We start from the raw sequence: 17,129 nt of genomic DNA, 5'->3' as shown, positions 1-17,129 counted from the left end.
CAGAGAAAAGGGGAAGGCGCATCGCTTCCGTGTTTTAAATTCCTGAAATAAACCATGCAATTTCTTATTTATTTGACGTTTGTTAATTATGGGGAATGATTATGTTTGGGTCGGATTTTTATGTTGAAATGTGGTTTGAAGTTTAATTGTTGTCACTTGTTGACGGTACGCCTGTGGGAGGGGCTATGAGCTCAAAAGGGACGGGGTTTGGCCCTGGAAGGGATCACTCGGAAGAATGTTGCAATGAAGGCAACAGCTGGGACATGTTCAGGAGATGGTTGCAGAGAAGGCAACACCAGAGCATGTTTACTCTAATGAGTGATGGACGGCCTGTTTTGGATTTTTATTTTGTTGTTTAAATTGTGCTGATTCCGTTTTTTGTTGTTGTTGCTGTAAATAAAGTTTTGGAACTTAACCCAACGGACTAGGCCAGTGTTTTTTGAATGGAGAAATAGAGCCCCGTCACTGTGTGTGTGTGTGTGTGTGTGTGTGTGTGTGTGTGTGTGTGTGTCGTTATATATTGTTTAAATTATATAAAAGAGCAACCAAAGTCTGTTTACAACTTCTTCCAAAGCTCCACGTCCCTCGAGGGGGCCGCGCCCCACAGTTTGAACACCACTGGCTGACATCATCTTCATATTGAGCAACAACCGCCAAGTCTTCAACTGAAAGTGAAACTCTCTCAGGCTGCAGTCGAGAGACGTCTCTCTGTGTCTCTCCGTGTCTCTCTGAAGGAGAATCAACGATCTCAGGCTTTTCTCACAAACAGCAGCATCTCTGGTGAGTTTTCTACAAACCTCAAACAGACTGAATACTTCTGTGAGAACCACCATCTGATCTAAAGAGATCTCAAGGTAGCACTACTCTTTAAGGAAAACCAGAACTGGGATCTCTTCTAAAGTCATGGAGTGCATTGAATTTCTTCTTCTTTAGTTTTTTGTTTACTATTTACGATATTTCATTCTTACCAAAAACAGACAGAAACCTATTGCCTATATGCCACGACGAGGCAACAGGAAGTGTTGAATGCTGACTCGCTTCCTGCAGCTCTCTCTTGCACAGAGCCCCTAAATGGTCATGAACATTACCGGTGCACCAAGTAGGAAGTGGAGCACACAGGAGACAACCGTTTAATCGCAGACTGTTGTGTTGAGAGAGAGAGAGGGGGGAGAGGGAGGGGAGAGAGAGGAGAGAGAGAGAGAGAGATGGACGGACGGACGGACGGACGGATGCTTAAAAAGTGCATTAGAGTTAACTATTAACAATTACAAATGAAACAAAGTTTATCAAATATAAACAATATCATAAAAATAAGTAGAAATGTAAAGTAGAGAAGAATGATCAGCAAAAAGTACACATTTTACAAATGGCCACAATAGTAGTTTATTCTTATATATATCACATTATTAAATTGTTAATATTATTTCCTCAATTAGTATTTCACTTAATAAATGTACTGCTTGTGTAAATGACGGATAACACCCTGCCTCTCACACAGTTAAACCTTTTCTTTTCACCCTATCAAGATGCACTGAAATGTGTTTGAGTTAAATGTATTATGTCAACAGATAACTGTATTTAGTTGGGTTAGGGTTTATATTTACATTTCAACGTATTGCTTTCAACTAACCTAATACAGTTGTGTGGAATCTGTTGACTCAAAGATTCAGTTGTTCAGTGTATTTGGTTGTTTCCTTCACAGATCTGCAGGTCAGGAAACAACCTCTGCACTCGACAACGTGTTGTTTACGTGTTGTCTGGGTTGTAGTGTGAAGTAATGCAGGAGCGTGTGGAATAAATAGAGACATTTATTAACTAACACACTGCAGTGTAAATGTTGCTTTGTAGTCCTTTTTCCCTTCGAGTGTGTTTGTGTCACTTTTGTGCGTCTCTTCGTTGAGAGGAAAGGTCTGATTGAAATTTTAAATATTAGGGTGGTTGGCAGGGCCGGCTCTAGACTTTTGGGGGCCCTAAGCGAGCTTTGGCTCGGGGGCCCCCCTCACGCGTTCTCACTTCACACAACACGGAACCAACTTTTTTCTTATGATGTTAGCATAAGCACACATATTGTATAAATAACCATGTAAACACCGTGGACCTAACCTCCTCTAGGGGGGTCCGGGGGCATGTTCCCCCGGGAAGATCTTTTTTTTTTTTTTAAATATTGAAGTTAAAAGCTTCAATCTGCTGCACTTTGAAAGCAACATTAAGAGATCTATGGATACATATCTCAACACCCATATGAAACAGAACTGTAAGCAGATTTTTCTTTATGGATATTTTACAAATCACTTAAACTGTATTCTTGTTTTGTCATATAGTATTTCATAATTGTTTTTCATTTATTCTCTCTGGCTGTCCATCTCATAATGTTCACATAGAAACTAGCTGTCAATAGGAATATCATTCAGAAGAATTATAATTTCTTGCAAAAATCTGTCACAAAAAGAGGTTGCACATTTAAATTCAGGTGTTGTTATGGCAACGTCAGTGGCCAAACAGCCACATTTACTGCTGCAAATACGTTCAAACATGCTGTCGACACGTAAAGCAGGGGCAACTATGCCACCATTTCAGCTGACTTTTTCTCAGAAATACTGTCACATAACATCCATATATTTCAGTGCTAGGTTTATGCTTAGCCAAGCTAACTATGAAACACTTTAACTGACAGGACTCAGGATCAACTGTGTACTGTAAGGTAGCTTCTAGCTTCATGTTGAACAGTAAGTCAACATTTCCCAGAGAGCTTTCTTTGAAATCACCAGGTAACGCTAACAAACATTACATTTAGATTGTATGACAAAGTGTTTATTTAATATATCTGGCTAGCTATAGCTACTTGCTAACGGTTTAGCTTACCTCCGCGATTCAAAGTAACGTCAACGTAGCTGTAATTTATGCTTTGCTTACATGTTCGCATAACTTGGAAGTTTACTGACATTTACATACCTTGTTCACCTGGCTCAAGTGGTGGCTCTGGGGTTGTTGTGTGAGCCACCACTTGAGAATTGTGGTCTTTTTTAAGAAAAAATGTTCTTATGTCCATCTTCAAAAACTCTGAGTCCGACTGAGAGTTTATTCTAAACATTGTCACAGCTCACAGGATAGGTACCTGTGAGCCAATGAGACGGATGTTTATTTCCATTAAACTCTCTGATTGGTCTGGTGTCTTGCCTCTGTTGCATTCACTGAACACGGGAAATTACAATCCTGCCGTCCTCTCTTGTGTCATGATGAGATTCTTTTATTTTTTTCATTTTTTCATTTTGTTGTTGTTGCTAGGGGGCCCCTAAGCGGCCGCTTATGTCGCTTAATGGGTCGGGCCGGCTCTGGTGGTTGGACATGATATTACCAAATGATTGAAGTTCACTAACGAGCTGTTGTCGATCCATTTCAGTTCGTCCGAAGCGATGGACTCTGAGGTCAGCGGGACGATGGAGGTGGCGGCGCTCGGACGGCCTTTCAGCCTCGGGATGTTGTACGACTGCCGCAAAGACTCTCTCGTCCCTGGTGAGAACTCACAGACCTGTACTACCATCATCCCGTCTCTCATGTTTCTCCTCAGGGACGGTTCACTGCCACAGCCCGCATTATGTGCTAAGATCAGGCTCTGGCTCTCAAATATCCCCCGTGAGACAGGTCACCATCACTCTCAGTCTGTGCTAATAGGCCATAATCCCACACTATTAGGCTTTCTAATTTATGGTAGAACGTGTCTGGAGGTACCATCCAGATAATGTCTCCCTCACAAAGCCGCCCATACGCCGCCAAAACCTGAAATATTAACACAAAGAAAAGTGTGACAGAATGAAAAGGGCTGGGCTCTGTCATAGTGGAGAGAACATAACAACATGTGATAAAGCTAACGTTAGCTAGTGACTTGATGTACCTAAGCTAACATTAGCTAACGTATGTGAGGGAAAATCACAAGGTAAAGTTAAAGTTAACCTATTATGCAAAATGCACTTGTTGATGTATTTTATACATAAATGTGTGTCCCCGGTGTTTCAGGAGACTCACAAAGCATCAGGAAATAAAACCCCCTCTCTTTTCCTCTGTACCCAAATAAAAAAAGAACGGGGGTACAACGGAGCTGATCCAGATTTGCTGCGTCATGACGACATTACTAAAATGTGGGCGGGCTTTACCCCCACGGGTAAATCAGAAACGTTGCTATCAGAAACAATGAGACTGTTCTGGAAGTAATATGGTCTGTGTTCACAATAGCATGCTAACACTCAGAGCTAACCTGTACTGGAGAGAGTATGTGTAAAGAAGCAGGAAGTCAAAAGGAACTCACCTTAAGGTAAACCTGAGAGAGAGAAAGAGTTTCAGATCCATCCTGTTTCAGAGAGAATCCTAGATGTGGTTTGGAACATGAAATGGAGTTTAATCACTGCAGCATTCAGCTGAGTTTCTGCTGGTAGACAGCCTTCTCTTCATAGAGCTCACCGCTTGCATGCGGGTGCTCCAAAGGGGCGTGGCCAGTAGCAGCTCCAAAGGGGCGTGGCCAGTAGCCATAGTGGTCCTTTTTTCCCCTGAAAATTGAAGAAATTGACTCAGCATCCTTAATAACCCCCAACGCCCATATTGTTCTAATCGGCCATGTCGTTTTTCAGAGACCCTACTCTACATTTATATCATAAAACTGCTGATAAAAGACTATAAGGTCAGTTTGTAGTGTCTGGTTGTGGGAGCTTGATTTTTGCTTCTTCTTTTTCAGGAATGACTTTGTGGGACCGTGAGGACCTTAAAGATCATATTGGAGAAAGACCACAGCATTATAATGATTGTGATATAGTTGCATCTGAATCAATTGAGGACAAATCTAAAGCACTAAATGTTGAAGCATCTCTGAAGGCGAGTTTCTTGGGTGGACTGGTAAAGGTTGGAGGATCAGCCAAATACCTGAACGAGAGCAAGACTTCCAAAAATCATGCCAGAGTAACTCTGAATTACCAAGCTACCACAAAGTTCCACGAACTGTCCATGAATCATCTTGGGGATGTTAAGAAACATCAGTCTGTGTTTGAGAAAGGAATAGCAACACATGTAGTCACAGGTATCCTTTATGGGGCTCAAGCCTTCTTTGTCTTTGACCGTGAGGTGTCTGTCAACGAGAACCATCAAGACATTCAGGGCAACTTGAAGGTGATGATCAAGAACATTAGCTCCCTGTCAATAGAGGGCAAAGGCTCGCTGAAAATGGAAGACAAGGACAAAGCAAATGTTGAGAAATTCTCCTGCAGATTCTTTGGAGACTTTTTGATTCCGAAACCTCCGACATCCTTTCAGGAGGCAGTAGCGGTGTACCAAAGTCTGCCAAAGCTGCTGGGAGCCAACGGGGAAAACGCAGTACCAGTGAAGGTCTGGCTGTTGCCTCTGACATCTTTAGATTCTACTGCCGCTAAACTTGTCCGTCAGATAAGTATAGGATTAGTTGAAGAATGTCAGAGTGTCCTGGAGGACCTCAGTGACCTGGAGATGAGGTTCAATGATGCACTGAGAACCCAAACGGCACAGCAGTTCCCACAGATTGGAAACAAACTCAAAACCTTTAAACAGAAGTGCTCTCAGTTCAAACTGGAATTCCAAGGAACCCTGGCAAAGAAACTTCCATCAATCCGTGGAGGAGGAGAAGAAGAAGCTGTGCTCGCAGAGGAACTGAGGAAGACATGTTCTTCTCCTTTCAACAGCAAGGACCTGAACGAGTGGATGGACTGTAAGGAGAGAGAAATCTACACCGTGATGTCTCTGACCGACATGATGACAAAGACCAAGATCATCTCATCTCAAACAGACCTGTACAAAGAAAGCTTCAAAGCAGAGCAGGCTGTGTGTTTTGTCTTCACCTCGCTGGGAAGAGATGAACCGTACCTCTCAACTTTATCAAACTACCTGAAACAAACACCCAAACCAGACGATGCGCAAGATCCACACCCTCCAGATCAATGGTACAACTCAAGAAGAGAGATGGAAGCAATGCGGCACAAAGCAAAGCTCTTCAGTGATTTTGCAGAGGCCAACAAGGAGAACAAGAACATCACATTTCTGACGGTGGGTTTAACAAACGAGACACAGAAAGGTGCCAGCATCTACCTTTATACAGACGGCCATTCTGTCAACGAGGACTTTGAGCCGCCTTCAAAGCCTGCAGCAGTAACAGGAAGTGATATAAACCACAGCAGTGTGACGCTGAAGATTTCTCCACCCAGATTTGGAGCAGAGGACATCACCTCCTACTCTGTTGAGTACTGTGTCAGAGGAGAGGACGGCTGGAAACAAGAGACAGCATCCAGAGCTGAAGAAGTCACAGTGAGCGGCCTGAGTCCCAACACAGAGTACAGGTTCAGATGCAGGGCAGGGACACCAGTAGGTGCCGGGCCAGCCAATGAAGTCAGTGGATCCATTCAAACCTTACCCTGCAGCCCTCCTGGAAGACTCCACGTTGAATCTACCTCACGTGAGATATCAGTCAGCTGGGAGAAACCTGCTGAGCTCGGACAAGATGTCCAGGTTTTGAGCTACATCGTGGAGTACGCCGAACCAGACCAACAGGGGAAAGAGGAAGATCTCCACTGGGAGCCAATGATGGCGGGAGCTGAGAAGGCGATCATTTCAGGACTTCAGCCAGAGACAGAATACGCTGTCAGGGTCAGGTGTGATTGTGGTGCAGCTGGAAGAAGCAAAGAAAGCATCTCTGTTAATGTCCGCACAACTAAACGTGCACAACTCACAGAATCCCTCAAAAGTAAAGGCAAGAGGATCAACTCTGCATCTCCCTCAGTTTACAAACTGCCTCTGACAGAAGAAGACATGGACATCGATGGATGCCGGAGGTACAACTTTGGCAAAGAAAGCATGACGTCAAATCGCACAATAATGCTTCTCGGAGCAACTGGATCTGGAAAGTCCACTCTGATCAATGGACTCATCAACTACATCGTTGGTGTAGAGTGGGAGGACGATTTCAGATTCAAGTTAGTCGACGAGGATCAGTCGAGATCTCAAGCTGAGAGCCAGACCTCTGAAGTCACTGTGTACAAAATCAACCACCAAGAGGGATTTAAAATCCCTTTCTCTCTGACCATTGTTGATACTCCAGGCTTTGGAGATACAAGAGAAATAGAAAGAGACAAGGAGATCAAACAACAGCTTCTTAATCTCTTCTCTGCTGAGCGTGGCGTCAGTGAAATTGACGCTGTGTGTCTTGTAGCTCAGGCTTCTTTAGCTCGTCTCACACCAACAGATAAGTATGTGTTTGATTCTGTGCTCTCAATCTTTGGCAAAGATGTGGAAGAAAACATCCGGGTTCTGGTGACATTCGCAGACGGCCAACGCCCACCAGTTCTTGCGGCGATCAAAACTTCAGGCGTCCCATGTCCTGAAACAGAAGGCGGGCTGCCAGTTCACTTCAAATTCAATAATTCTGCCTTGTTTGCACAGAACCAATCATCTGCTGCTGCTGACTCCAGTGGAGAGGAGGAAGATGGAGGCTTTGATCAGATGTTCTGGGACATGGGGGCAAAAAGCATGAATAGGTTCTTTGTTGGTTTAGATAAGATAACAACCAAAAGCTTGACAATGACAAGCGAGGAATCTAGAAAAAGAAAGCAGCTCGAGAAGTCAATTGAAAAATTGCAAAAGCAAATGAAAGTTTTGTCAACCCAGCTAGAGGAAATAACAGAGACGACTGAAAACATTAAAGAGCAAGAACAAGACGTCGACAGTGAGGAAATGGTCAAGAGGCTTGCGGAGATGGTGAGTTCACTTGGTGATCGTATTGCCAACACTAATGCCAACGTATTGCCAACACTAATGCCAACACTCTACGATACGGTACGAAGATATGTTTGGCTATCATTACAAAAAGTTTACTTTACGTCACTGTAGCTCCAAATGCAATATCAACATCAAGGACAAATATTAAGACACATTCCAAGAAAACAAAACATCACAATCACGAAAGAAACATTCTCAAAGATTCTTCGGATTCAGTCACTCATTTGTAAATCAAAAAAACTACTCTATAGTTAAGAATCCCAAACCGAGAGCAAAATGAAGAACAGTGCCATTGAAGACCAAAACAGGACCTGTAAAAAACTAAAGTGCAAATAAAAGCTCATCCCAAGGACAGAGACTTAAACGATTTGACAAAGAAAGGCTTGATGGTGCGGTCACACTGGACGCGATGCGATTTTTGAGCTTGCAAAATCGCATCGCGTAAAACCACAGACTATCTTTGGCATGGCTAACACAATCACTGCTTTCTCTGAGTCTGTAGGGCGTTGATGTGAATGTGGACGGTGCAGATACAATGTTAGCTTAGCATGATCGATCCCATCTTCATTAAATAAACACCCATTTTAAAATGTTTTTCTCCTGCCTTCAGTCTGCACAGTTGTCAAAGCATTAATTCATGGTTCCTATAACCGGTATCAGTATGTTGTTAGCACGGAATCATTTTGAAACATGTATTACAATTATATCACTGTAAAATATGTTCATTTTGTTGTTGTTTGTATCTACCATAGTATCTACGTGGTGATAAGCCCCGCCCCCTCGCCAGCTCATCTTGTTTGAATGACGCTAACACTAGCGTGAACGCAGCATAGGTCCTCCTAACTTTTGTGAATGATAATAATGCTTATGGTTTTCTTCTTCACTTTGTGTTCCTGCTGGAGTTTTTAGCATGTTCTGTTTCATAAGGAAAGTTTACCGTGTGTGGGAACGAATGTTAAAGTGTGAATGCTTTGTGCAGAATTCATGACCGTCCTGCCACCATTACCACCGACGATGAATAACCTGAACATTCAAAAGTGTGTTTTTATTTTCTTTGATGTTTTTGTTCTTTAAATTCAATGATTTTGACGCTGCACCGCGTTGACATTGTTCAATGCAGCTTTTAAACATGATTACCAGCTTCTTGTTACATGTTTGAGCTTCTTCTGCTCCTCGTTTTGTTTTCTTTCAGATTTAAAAATGAATGTGTATTATGTTAATGAGTTGATGTGGAGTGTCCTGAAGTAATAGGGTGACCTCTGCTGGATCAAGGAGATGTTTTTAAACAATAATTCAGACAAATGGAAAGATTTGAATCAGAACAACAAGTTTTAGTGAGATTAAAGAAGAACAATCAATATTTGGAAGGAACATTTCTGCACCAATTGTACACGGTTCTTTTTTTAACTGCTCTGGTTTTTGGTTTTCTTCTTATTTTTACATTTGTATCTAATATTAGTTTCATTTTCATGCAGTTTTGAAACACAGAACCTGATACTGATGATTGATTACATTTGATGATATATGGAGACACTATTCAATAATCAACAATAAATAAATGCTGTTCTGCCTCAAGTCTTGTCTGTCGTGCTTTTCGTCAGTGTGGACTTTATTCTGATTTCTCTCAAAGTTACTAAGAAGGACATTGTATATTTTACTGCATGACGTTGATCAGACGTCAAGGCAAGGCAAGGCAAGGCAAGTTTATTTATATAGCACTTTTCAACGCAAGGCAATTCAAAGTGCTTTACAAAAAAAAATGAAAGACATTAAGCATTAAAAAAGAAAAGCTAATAAAATAAACATTAAGGAAAAATACATGGATAAAAGTTACAGTGCAGTCTAAGATATGAATAGTTCAATTAAACATTACAAGAAAAAGTACATGGATAAAAGTTACAGTGCAGTTTAAGATGTGAATAGTTCAATTAAAAGCAGCGACAAAAAGAAAAGTCTTCTTGCTGGATTTAAAAGTAGTAAGAGTTGCAGCGGACCTGCAGGTTTCTGGGAGCTTGTTCCAGATGTTTGGAGCATAATAACTGAACGCTGCTTCTCCAGGTTTAGTTCTGACTCTGGGGACAGAAAGCTGACCAGTCCCTGAAGACCTGAGAGATCTGGATGCTTCATAGTTTAGCAGGAGGTCAGAAATGTATTTTGGGCCTAAGCCATTCAGTGCTTTATAAACCAGCAGCAGTATTTATAAATCTATTCTTTGACACACAGGAAGCCAGTGTAAAGACTTCAGAGCAGGAGTGATGTGATCCACTTTCTTAGTGTCAGTGAGGACTCGAGCAGCGGCGTTCTGAATCAGCTGCAGCTTCCTAATAGATGTTTTAGTGAGACCTGTGAAGACACCATTGCAGTAGTCGAGTCTACTGAAGATAAAGGCATGGACAAATTTTTCCAAATCCTGCTGTGACATTAGTCTTTTAATCCTAGATATATTCTTTAGGTGATAGTAGGCTGATTTAGTAACTGTTTTAATGTGACTGTTGAAACTCAGGTCAGAGTCCATGACTACACCTAGATTTCTGGCTTTATCTGTTGGTTTGAACATTGCAGACTGAAGCTCAGCGCTAACTATTAAACGTTCTGCCTTGGCTCCAAAAACCATTACCTCAGTTTTATCTTTGTTTAATTGGAGAAAGTTCTGACACATCCAGTCATTGATTTGTTCAATGCACTTACTCAGTGTTTGAATTGGAGCATAGTCTCCTGGTGAAATTGTTACGTAAATGTGTGTCATCTGCATAGCTATGGTAACTTATTTTGTTGTTGCCAGTGGCATGTAGAAGAGGCCCCAAGATGGAGCCTTGAGGAACCCCACATGTCATATTTGTCAACTCAGATGTGTATTTACCGATAGAAACAAAGTTGTTTCTGTCCTTTAAGTAGGATTTAAACCAATTTAGAACTGTTTCCGAAAGTCCCACCCAGTTTTCCAGTCGGTCCAGTAATATGCTGTGGTCAACAGCGTCAAACGCAGCACTGAGATCTAATAATACTAACACTGAAGTTCTGCCACTGTCTCTGTGTTTAAGTGGATGTCGTTAAAGACCTTTACAAGAGCAGTCTCAGTGCTGTGGTTTGGACGAAAGCCTGACTGGAACACATCGAAATAACTATTTAAATGCAAGAAATTACTCAACTGTTGAAAAACAACTTTTTCAATGATCTTACCTAGAAATGGGAGGTTTGATATGGGCCTGTAATTGTTCATTACTGAAGCATCTAGATTATTATTTTTTTTAAGAGCGGTTTAATGACTGCAGTTTTCAGGGCCTGTGGAAAAATACCTGAGTGAAGAGATTTGTTTACTATATGAAGTAGATCTGAGGCCATGCAAGGCAAAACATCTTTGAAAAATCCTGTTGGAATAATATCAAGGCAGCAGGAGGAGGACTTCAGAAGTTGTATAATGTCCTCTAGGTTTTTATCATTAATCTGATGGAATTGTGTCATGGTGTTTGACTTGATGTTAAGTGGACACAGAGACAACACATGTGCTGTTCCTGATGCAGAGGCACTGACTGCTTGTCTGATTTTCTGAATTTTGTCAGTAAAAAAGGCAAAATCATTGCACGACCTGGTGGTTAGAAATTCAGAGGCTACTGACACTGGGGGGTTAGTTAGTCTGTCGACGGTAGCAAACAAGGCACGTGCGTTGTTTTTGGTTTTGCTAATGATCGCAGAGAAGAATGATTGTCGTGCGTTTTTCAATTCCAAATTATAAAGGCCAAGTCTCTCTTTATAAATGTCTAAGTGAACCTGGAGATTTGTTTTTCGCCACCTGCGTTCAGCTTTTCGACATTCTCTATTTTCTGTTTTAACGGTCATGGCCTTATTTTCTTCCCAGTCACTTCCTTTACCTTAGTTGGAGCAATGGCATCTATAACATTTTTAATTTTTGAATTAAAAGGATCTACTAGCTCATTTACTGAGGTGTTAGCAGGGGCAAGTGTGGAAGAAACATCCTGAGTAAACATTTCCCTAGTGTGTTCAGTTAAATATCGCTTTGTGGTTACCTCTTTTTGAACACTTGTGTGAACAGAAACAGAGCTCTCAAAGAAAACACAGGAAAGGTCAGACAGTGCAACATCAGTCACCACAACCTTAGAGATATTCAGACCCTTTGAGATAATTAAGTCCAGAGTGTGCCCCTTATTGTGCGTGGGCTCCGTCACATGCTGAGTCAGTCCATAGCTATCAAGAACACAAAACAGTTCTTTAGCCCTCTGTCCTGGGGGTTGTCAACATGGATGTTAAAATCACCAACAATGACTAGACGGTCAAAGTCAATACACACGATAGACAGCAGTTCAGTAAAGTCATCAAAAAAGCTTGCACAGTATTTGGGTGGCCTATAGATATTTAGGAACAGAGCTCGAGAGGAGCATTTCAGCTGAAGGGCCACATATTCAAAAGAATCAAAGTTTCCATACGATGTCTTCCTGCATTGAAGGGAATCATTGAACAGAATAGCAACTCCACCTCCTTTCTTATGCATTCTTTCCTGACTCATAAAACTAAAGTTGGGAGGGGTTGATTCGATAAGAACAGCTGCACTGTTATTTTGTTCAATCCAAGTTTCTGTTAAAAACATAAAAACGAGATTGTGCTCAGCGATAAAATCATTGATTAAAAATGTTTTTCCTGCCAAAGACCTGACATTTAATAAAGCTAGTTTAAGTTCGTTAAACACACTATCAGTCATGTTTTTTATAACAAGCTGTGGCTGACATGGAATCACTGCTACATTAGATAAACTCACACAAGCGTTTGAGCGCTTCCTGTATCTAAGCTGATTCACCGCTCTCAATCTATTACCTATCAACACAGATATCGGCAAAGCTCCTGGCAGGCAGGGCCCCGGCATGTCCTGGAAATAGTTGAGAGTGCCATACGCCCTTGAGCCTGGACCCAGCACATATCAGTTTGCAGCGTTTTGTACACACACATCCTTATCAGGCTTTGAAGGGGAGGGAGGACCCACCACCCTGCTCCTCTCATCATAGGAGGGCAGGGTGAGGGCTACACTGTAGGAAGGGGGGTTTGGAAATCTGCTTCCATCTTCCTTGTATTGTTTTGGTTTGGATGATTGTGGTAGGCACGGTGACGGGGGTGTTGGTGAACGTCCAGGGGGGGGGGAGGTGGTTGACGTAGGCACGGTGATGAAGCCGGGGGAGATGGTGCGCATCTCTGCTTCCGTGATTTTGGTGGGCGTCGTTGAGGGGCGGGGGTAAAGGACATGCTGCCAGCCCTGCATATCGCCTTAGTTTGGTCTTTGAAATCCAGGAAGGAATCGGTGCCAGCCCTCTGTATCTCCTTCATGTGTTCAACGATCTCCAGGAGGGTGTGCGAGAGTGAAAGGGTGAACGGAGTATCCTCAAAGGCGTTGACAGGGGGGGGGGGTGACGGGCGGTGGAGACTCCTCCGTGTGTCTCATAGGTCTCCCATAATCAGAACATTCCTCAGGCGGGTGCAGTGATACTTCTTCAGGGTTTTCTGCGCGATGTGTTGTGTCTTTCTCCTGTTTTGATTCCTCTTGCCGCTTGTCCTTGGCAGAGGGAACAGATTGATGACGCAGGCAGTTGAATATGTTAGAGATAAACAATTTCACTCCTGACTTGTTCAGGCAAACTCCATTTGCCTTGAAAAGATGTCTGCGGTCCCAGAAAAAGTTAAAATTGTCAATAAAATGCACAGAATGGTCAGTACAGGCAGGTGAAAGCCACGTGTTCAGTGCAAACAGTCCGCTGAATCTCTCCACTCCTCTTCTGACTGGCGGTCGAGGGCCACTGATGAACACCTCTGCATTTAGAGAGCTGGCAGTTTCCAACAGACATTTAAAGTCTTCTTTCAGTACTTCTGACTGTTGTTTCACAACATCATCTGTTCCAATGTGCAGAACCACATTCTTCACAGTCGGATGTTCAGCCCCAATATGCAGGATCTTCTCAGCCAAGTCAGAGACCACATCCTTGGGAAAACAGAGTACTTTGGTGTTGTTCTTACTACACAGACCTTTTACATCTCTTACAGCAGAGTCACCCACAATCAGAGTTTCAGGCCCAGTCGTTAGCTTTCCCTCTAGCCTTTTACTTTTGGAGTAGCTATTGGTCCTTACCCTGCTGTGTGAAGAGGACGGGTTATCCAGGTCATCAGAAAGAGATCTCCGGCTCTCGGTCAGCGGAGCGTATCTGTTCTGGATTGGCACACTTGGTGGTTTAGGAGGATTTTTTGTAGTTCTCCCTTTAGCAGCTGTCCTCGGCTGTTTAGGGGTTGAAGAGGCGCTCTTCCTGGGTGATAACAATGCAGGCCAGCCGGTCGCAGCACAGATTTCAGAGCGCTGGCCTCTGCCTGTTATCCATCCTCCCAAATCCCATGGAAATGATTTACTCTTCGGCTTTGCACCCAGAGAGTTCCAGGGAGGACTACCACTTGTATATTTATGACCCGGTACACAGCCCTCCTGTTCCTTGGAATCCTTGTAGCTGCTAACTAGCTGTGAGTTAGCAAACCCTTCTCCATTATTTTGCAACACTGGTAAAGTGGTGTCATTCCCACAGCATAGTCCATTCACTTCCACGTTAACTTCCAACCGTTGCATTTTCATTTCCAGCACAGCTATCTTCTGTAGAAGTTTGTGGATGTCATCTGTAGAGAACGGAGGCATTTTTCTACCAACTAGTTTAAGCTAAATAGCATGCAGTAGCCTACCATGCTTTACTGTAGCTGTTGCTAGGCCACGCTACTGTAAGACTGGGGTCGTCGTAAAAATGTTGAAATATGGCTGAAACCCTCCGTCTATTTACGAAGATGAACTGTCCCAGTGATAGGTTAATGTCCAGGAACCGCTGCTCTATGTTTTCAGAGAATAAGAATAGGAAAATCAGCATAAAAACTAAGCAGAGGCAGGAGCAAGCAGAAAAGCGTCTGCACTGTAAGAAAGATAAGCAAGCATTACAAGTGCTTGTAACCTTTCAGGTTCAGACATTTCTAAATAAATGTGGTTGGTTAAACCAGTGGTTTCCAAAGAGTCTCGCAGTCTCTTTTTATCAGTTACACCAAAGAGGCCGTTTCCCCTCAAACAATTACATTTGACTTGTTAAGACGCTTTTATCCAAAGCAATCCTGACAGGAGCAATTTGGGGTGAAGTGTCTTGCGCAGGGACACAACGACATACTGACTGCAGTGGAGTCTGAACCTGTGCTCCCCTGATCCGAACACCAACGCACTAGTCCACTGCGCCACACGCCTCCTAAATAAGAGTAATCAAGGGTTAATCAGCAATAGTTCTCCAAAGAACAAAGAAGTGTCTCTACCATTGGAAATGATTTGCGATGCACCATCTTGTTTTCAAAAACAATAATACCATTTAACACCATTTTATTGTATGTAACCTTTTTTCAATAAAATATTAAAGTCTCCCAGTTGGTGACTTTTCCTGAAAGTGTGTTATGTAGCACCCTCTGTTGTTGTCAGATTGAAGAAATCGCCAAAAAATTGCCATTTATACATATTTCCACCAAGCGGGTCATATTGACCCCACCCCTTTTCGCGCTATTGATTTCGCGTGTAAACAAACATGACGTGTTGCTATAGCAACGCCTTTTGCCTACTGCGGTTGCTTATAGATTGAGAGAGAGAGATAGATATATTGATAGCGACAGTCTGTAGTGAAGGAGCACGCTCACGGGAGACTGCTCGCGCTGCGCTCCGCAGCAAACAGCTGTTTGCTTTTCACCCAACGATGACAACCGCCTCACGAAACGCCATGTTGTACCGTTAATACCCGAAACAATTTAACAAAATACCAATACCACGGGACCATTCTTCTTTTTAAAGCAATACTTTTACCTTGAAAATCAATGCACTAATGCCGGGTCAATTTGACCCCAGTGGCGGTTTTAGTAAATAATATCAAAACAATAGAAATAATTTGATGAAACTTTGACAAACACTAAAATATATCATAGTTTAAAAAAAACGGAATAATTCAAACAAACAGGTGGCGTTTAATATAAGTTACTAGAAGAAATCAAACAATTATAATAACTGTTGTTATGGAAAACGAGAACACACACACACACACACACACACACACACACACACACACACACACACACACACACACACACACACACACACACACACACACACACACACACACACACACACACACACACACACACACACACACACACACACACACACACACACACACCACACCTCAAGGTTTAATCCAAACACACACTGGGATCCTGCAGGAAGTCTAAATGGATTAAAGACAACAATTTAGTTAGATCTAACCCCCAGCTGCACATATGTCTTTTTATCTGCTAAATGCTACATTTCCACCAATTAGTCTTTAGATGTCTGTCAGAGGACTCTTTAAAGTAGAGACACTACATACTGATATACACCTGAACATCAGCAGGAGAGGACTCTTTAAAGTAGAGACACTACATACTGATATACACCTGAACATCAGCAGGAGAGGACTCTTTAAAGTAGAGACACTACATACTGATGTACACCTGAACATCAGCAGGAGAGGACTCTTTAAAGTAGAGACGCTACATACTGATATACACCTGAACATCAGCAGGAGAGGACTCTTTAAAGTAGAGACACTACATACTGATGTACACCTGAACATCAGCAGGAGAGGACTCTTTAAAGTAGAGACACTACATACTGATATACACCTGAACATCAGCAGGAGAGGACTCTTTAAAGTAGAGACACTACATACTGATATACACCTGAACATCAGCAGGAGAGGACTCTTTAAAGTAGAGACACTACATACTGATGTACACCTGAACATCAGCAGGAGAGGACTCTTTAAAGTAGAGACGCTACATACTGATATACACCTGAACATCAGCAGGAGAGGACTCTTTAAAGTAGAGACACTACATACTGATGTAAACCTGAACATCAGCAGGAGAGGACTCTTTAAAGTAGAGACACTACATACTGATATACACCTGAACATCAGCAGGAGAGGACTCTTTAAAGTAGAGACACTACATACTGATATACACCTGAACATCAGCAGGAGAGGACTCTTTAAAGTAGAGATGCTACATACTGATATACACCTGAACATCAGCAGGAGAGGACTCTTTAAAGTAGAGACACTACATACTGATATACACCTGAACATCAGCAGGAGAGGACTCTTTAAAAGTAGAGACACTACATACTGATGTACACCTGAACATCAGCAGGAGAAGACTCTTTAAAGTAGAGACGCTACATACTGATATACACCTGAACATCAGCAGGAGAGGACTCTTTAAAGTAGAGACACTACATACTGATGTACACCTGA

At 42.4% G+C, this 17,129-nt stretch overlaps 1 protein-coding gene across 1 annotated transcript; it reads left to right on the top strand.

Annotated features, from left to right (window-relative positions):
- The first annotated feature begins 669 nt into the window (after positions 1 to 669).
- On the top strand, positions 670 to 9,360 carry LOC117443897 (uncharacterized). Its single transcript, XM_034079706.2, has 3 exons — positions 670 to 780; positions 3,401 to 3,513; positions 4,727 to 9,360. Exons 2-3 carry the CDS (start codon positions 3,414 to 3,416, stop codon positions 7,894 to 7,896), a joined length of 3,270 nt encoding a protein of 1,089 aa, XP_033935597.1. The 5' UTR covers positions 670 to 780; positions 3,401 to 3,413; the 3' UTR covers positions 7,897 to 9,360.
- Positions 9,361 to 17,129: the final 7,769 nt, after the last annotated feature.

Source organism: Pseudochaenichthys georgianus, unplaced genomic scaffold, assembly GCF_902827115.2.
Source record: "Pseudochaenichthys georgianus unplaced genomic scaffold, fPseGeo1.2 scaffold_700_arrow_ctg1, whole genome shotgun sequence".
In the NCBI taxonomy this organism is placed as follows: Eukaryota; Metazoa; Chordata; class Actinopteri; order Perciformes; family Channichthyidae; genus Pseudochaenichthys; species Pseudochaenichthys georgianus.
Note: the sequence above shows the minus strand (reverse complement) of the source record. Positions and strands in the feature narration are given on the sequence as shown.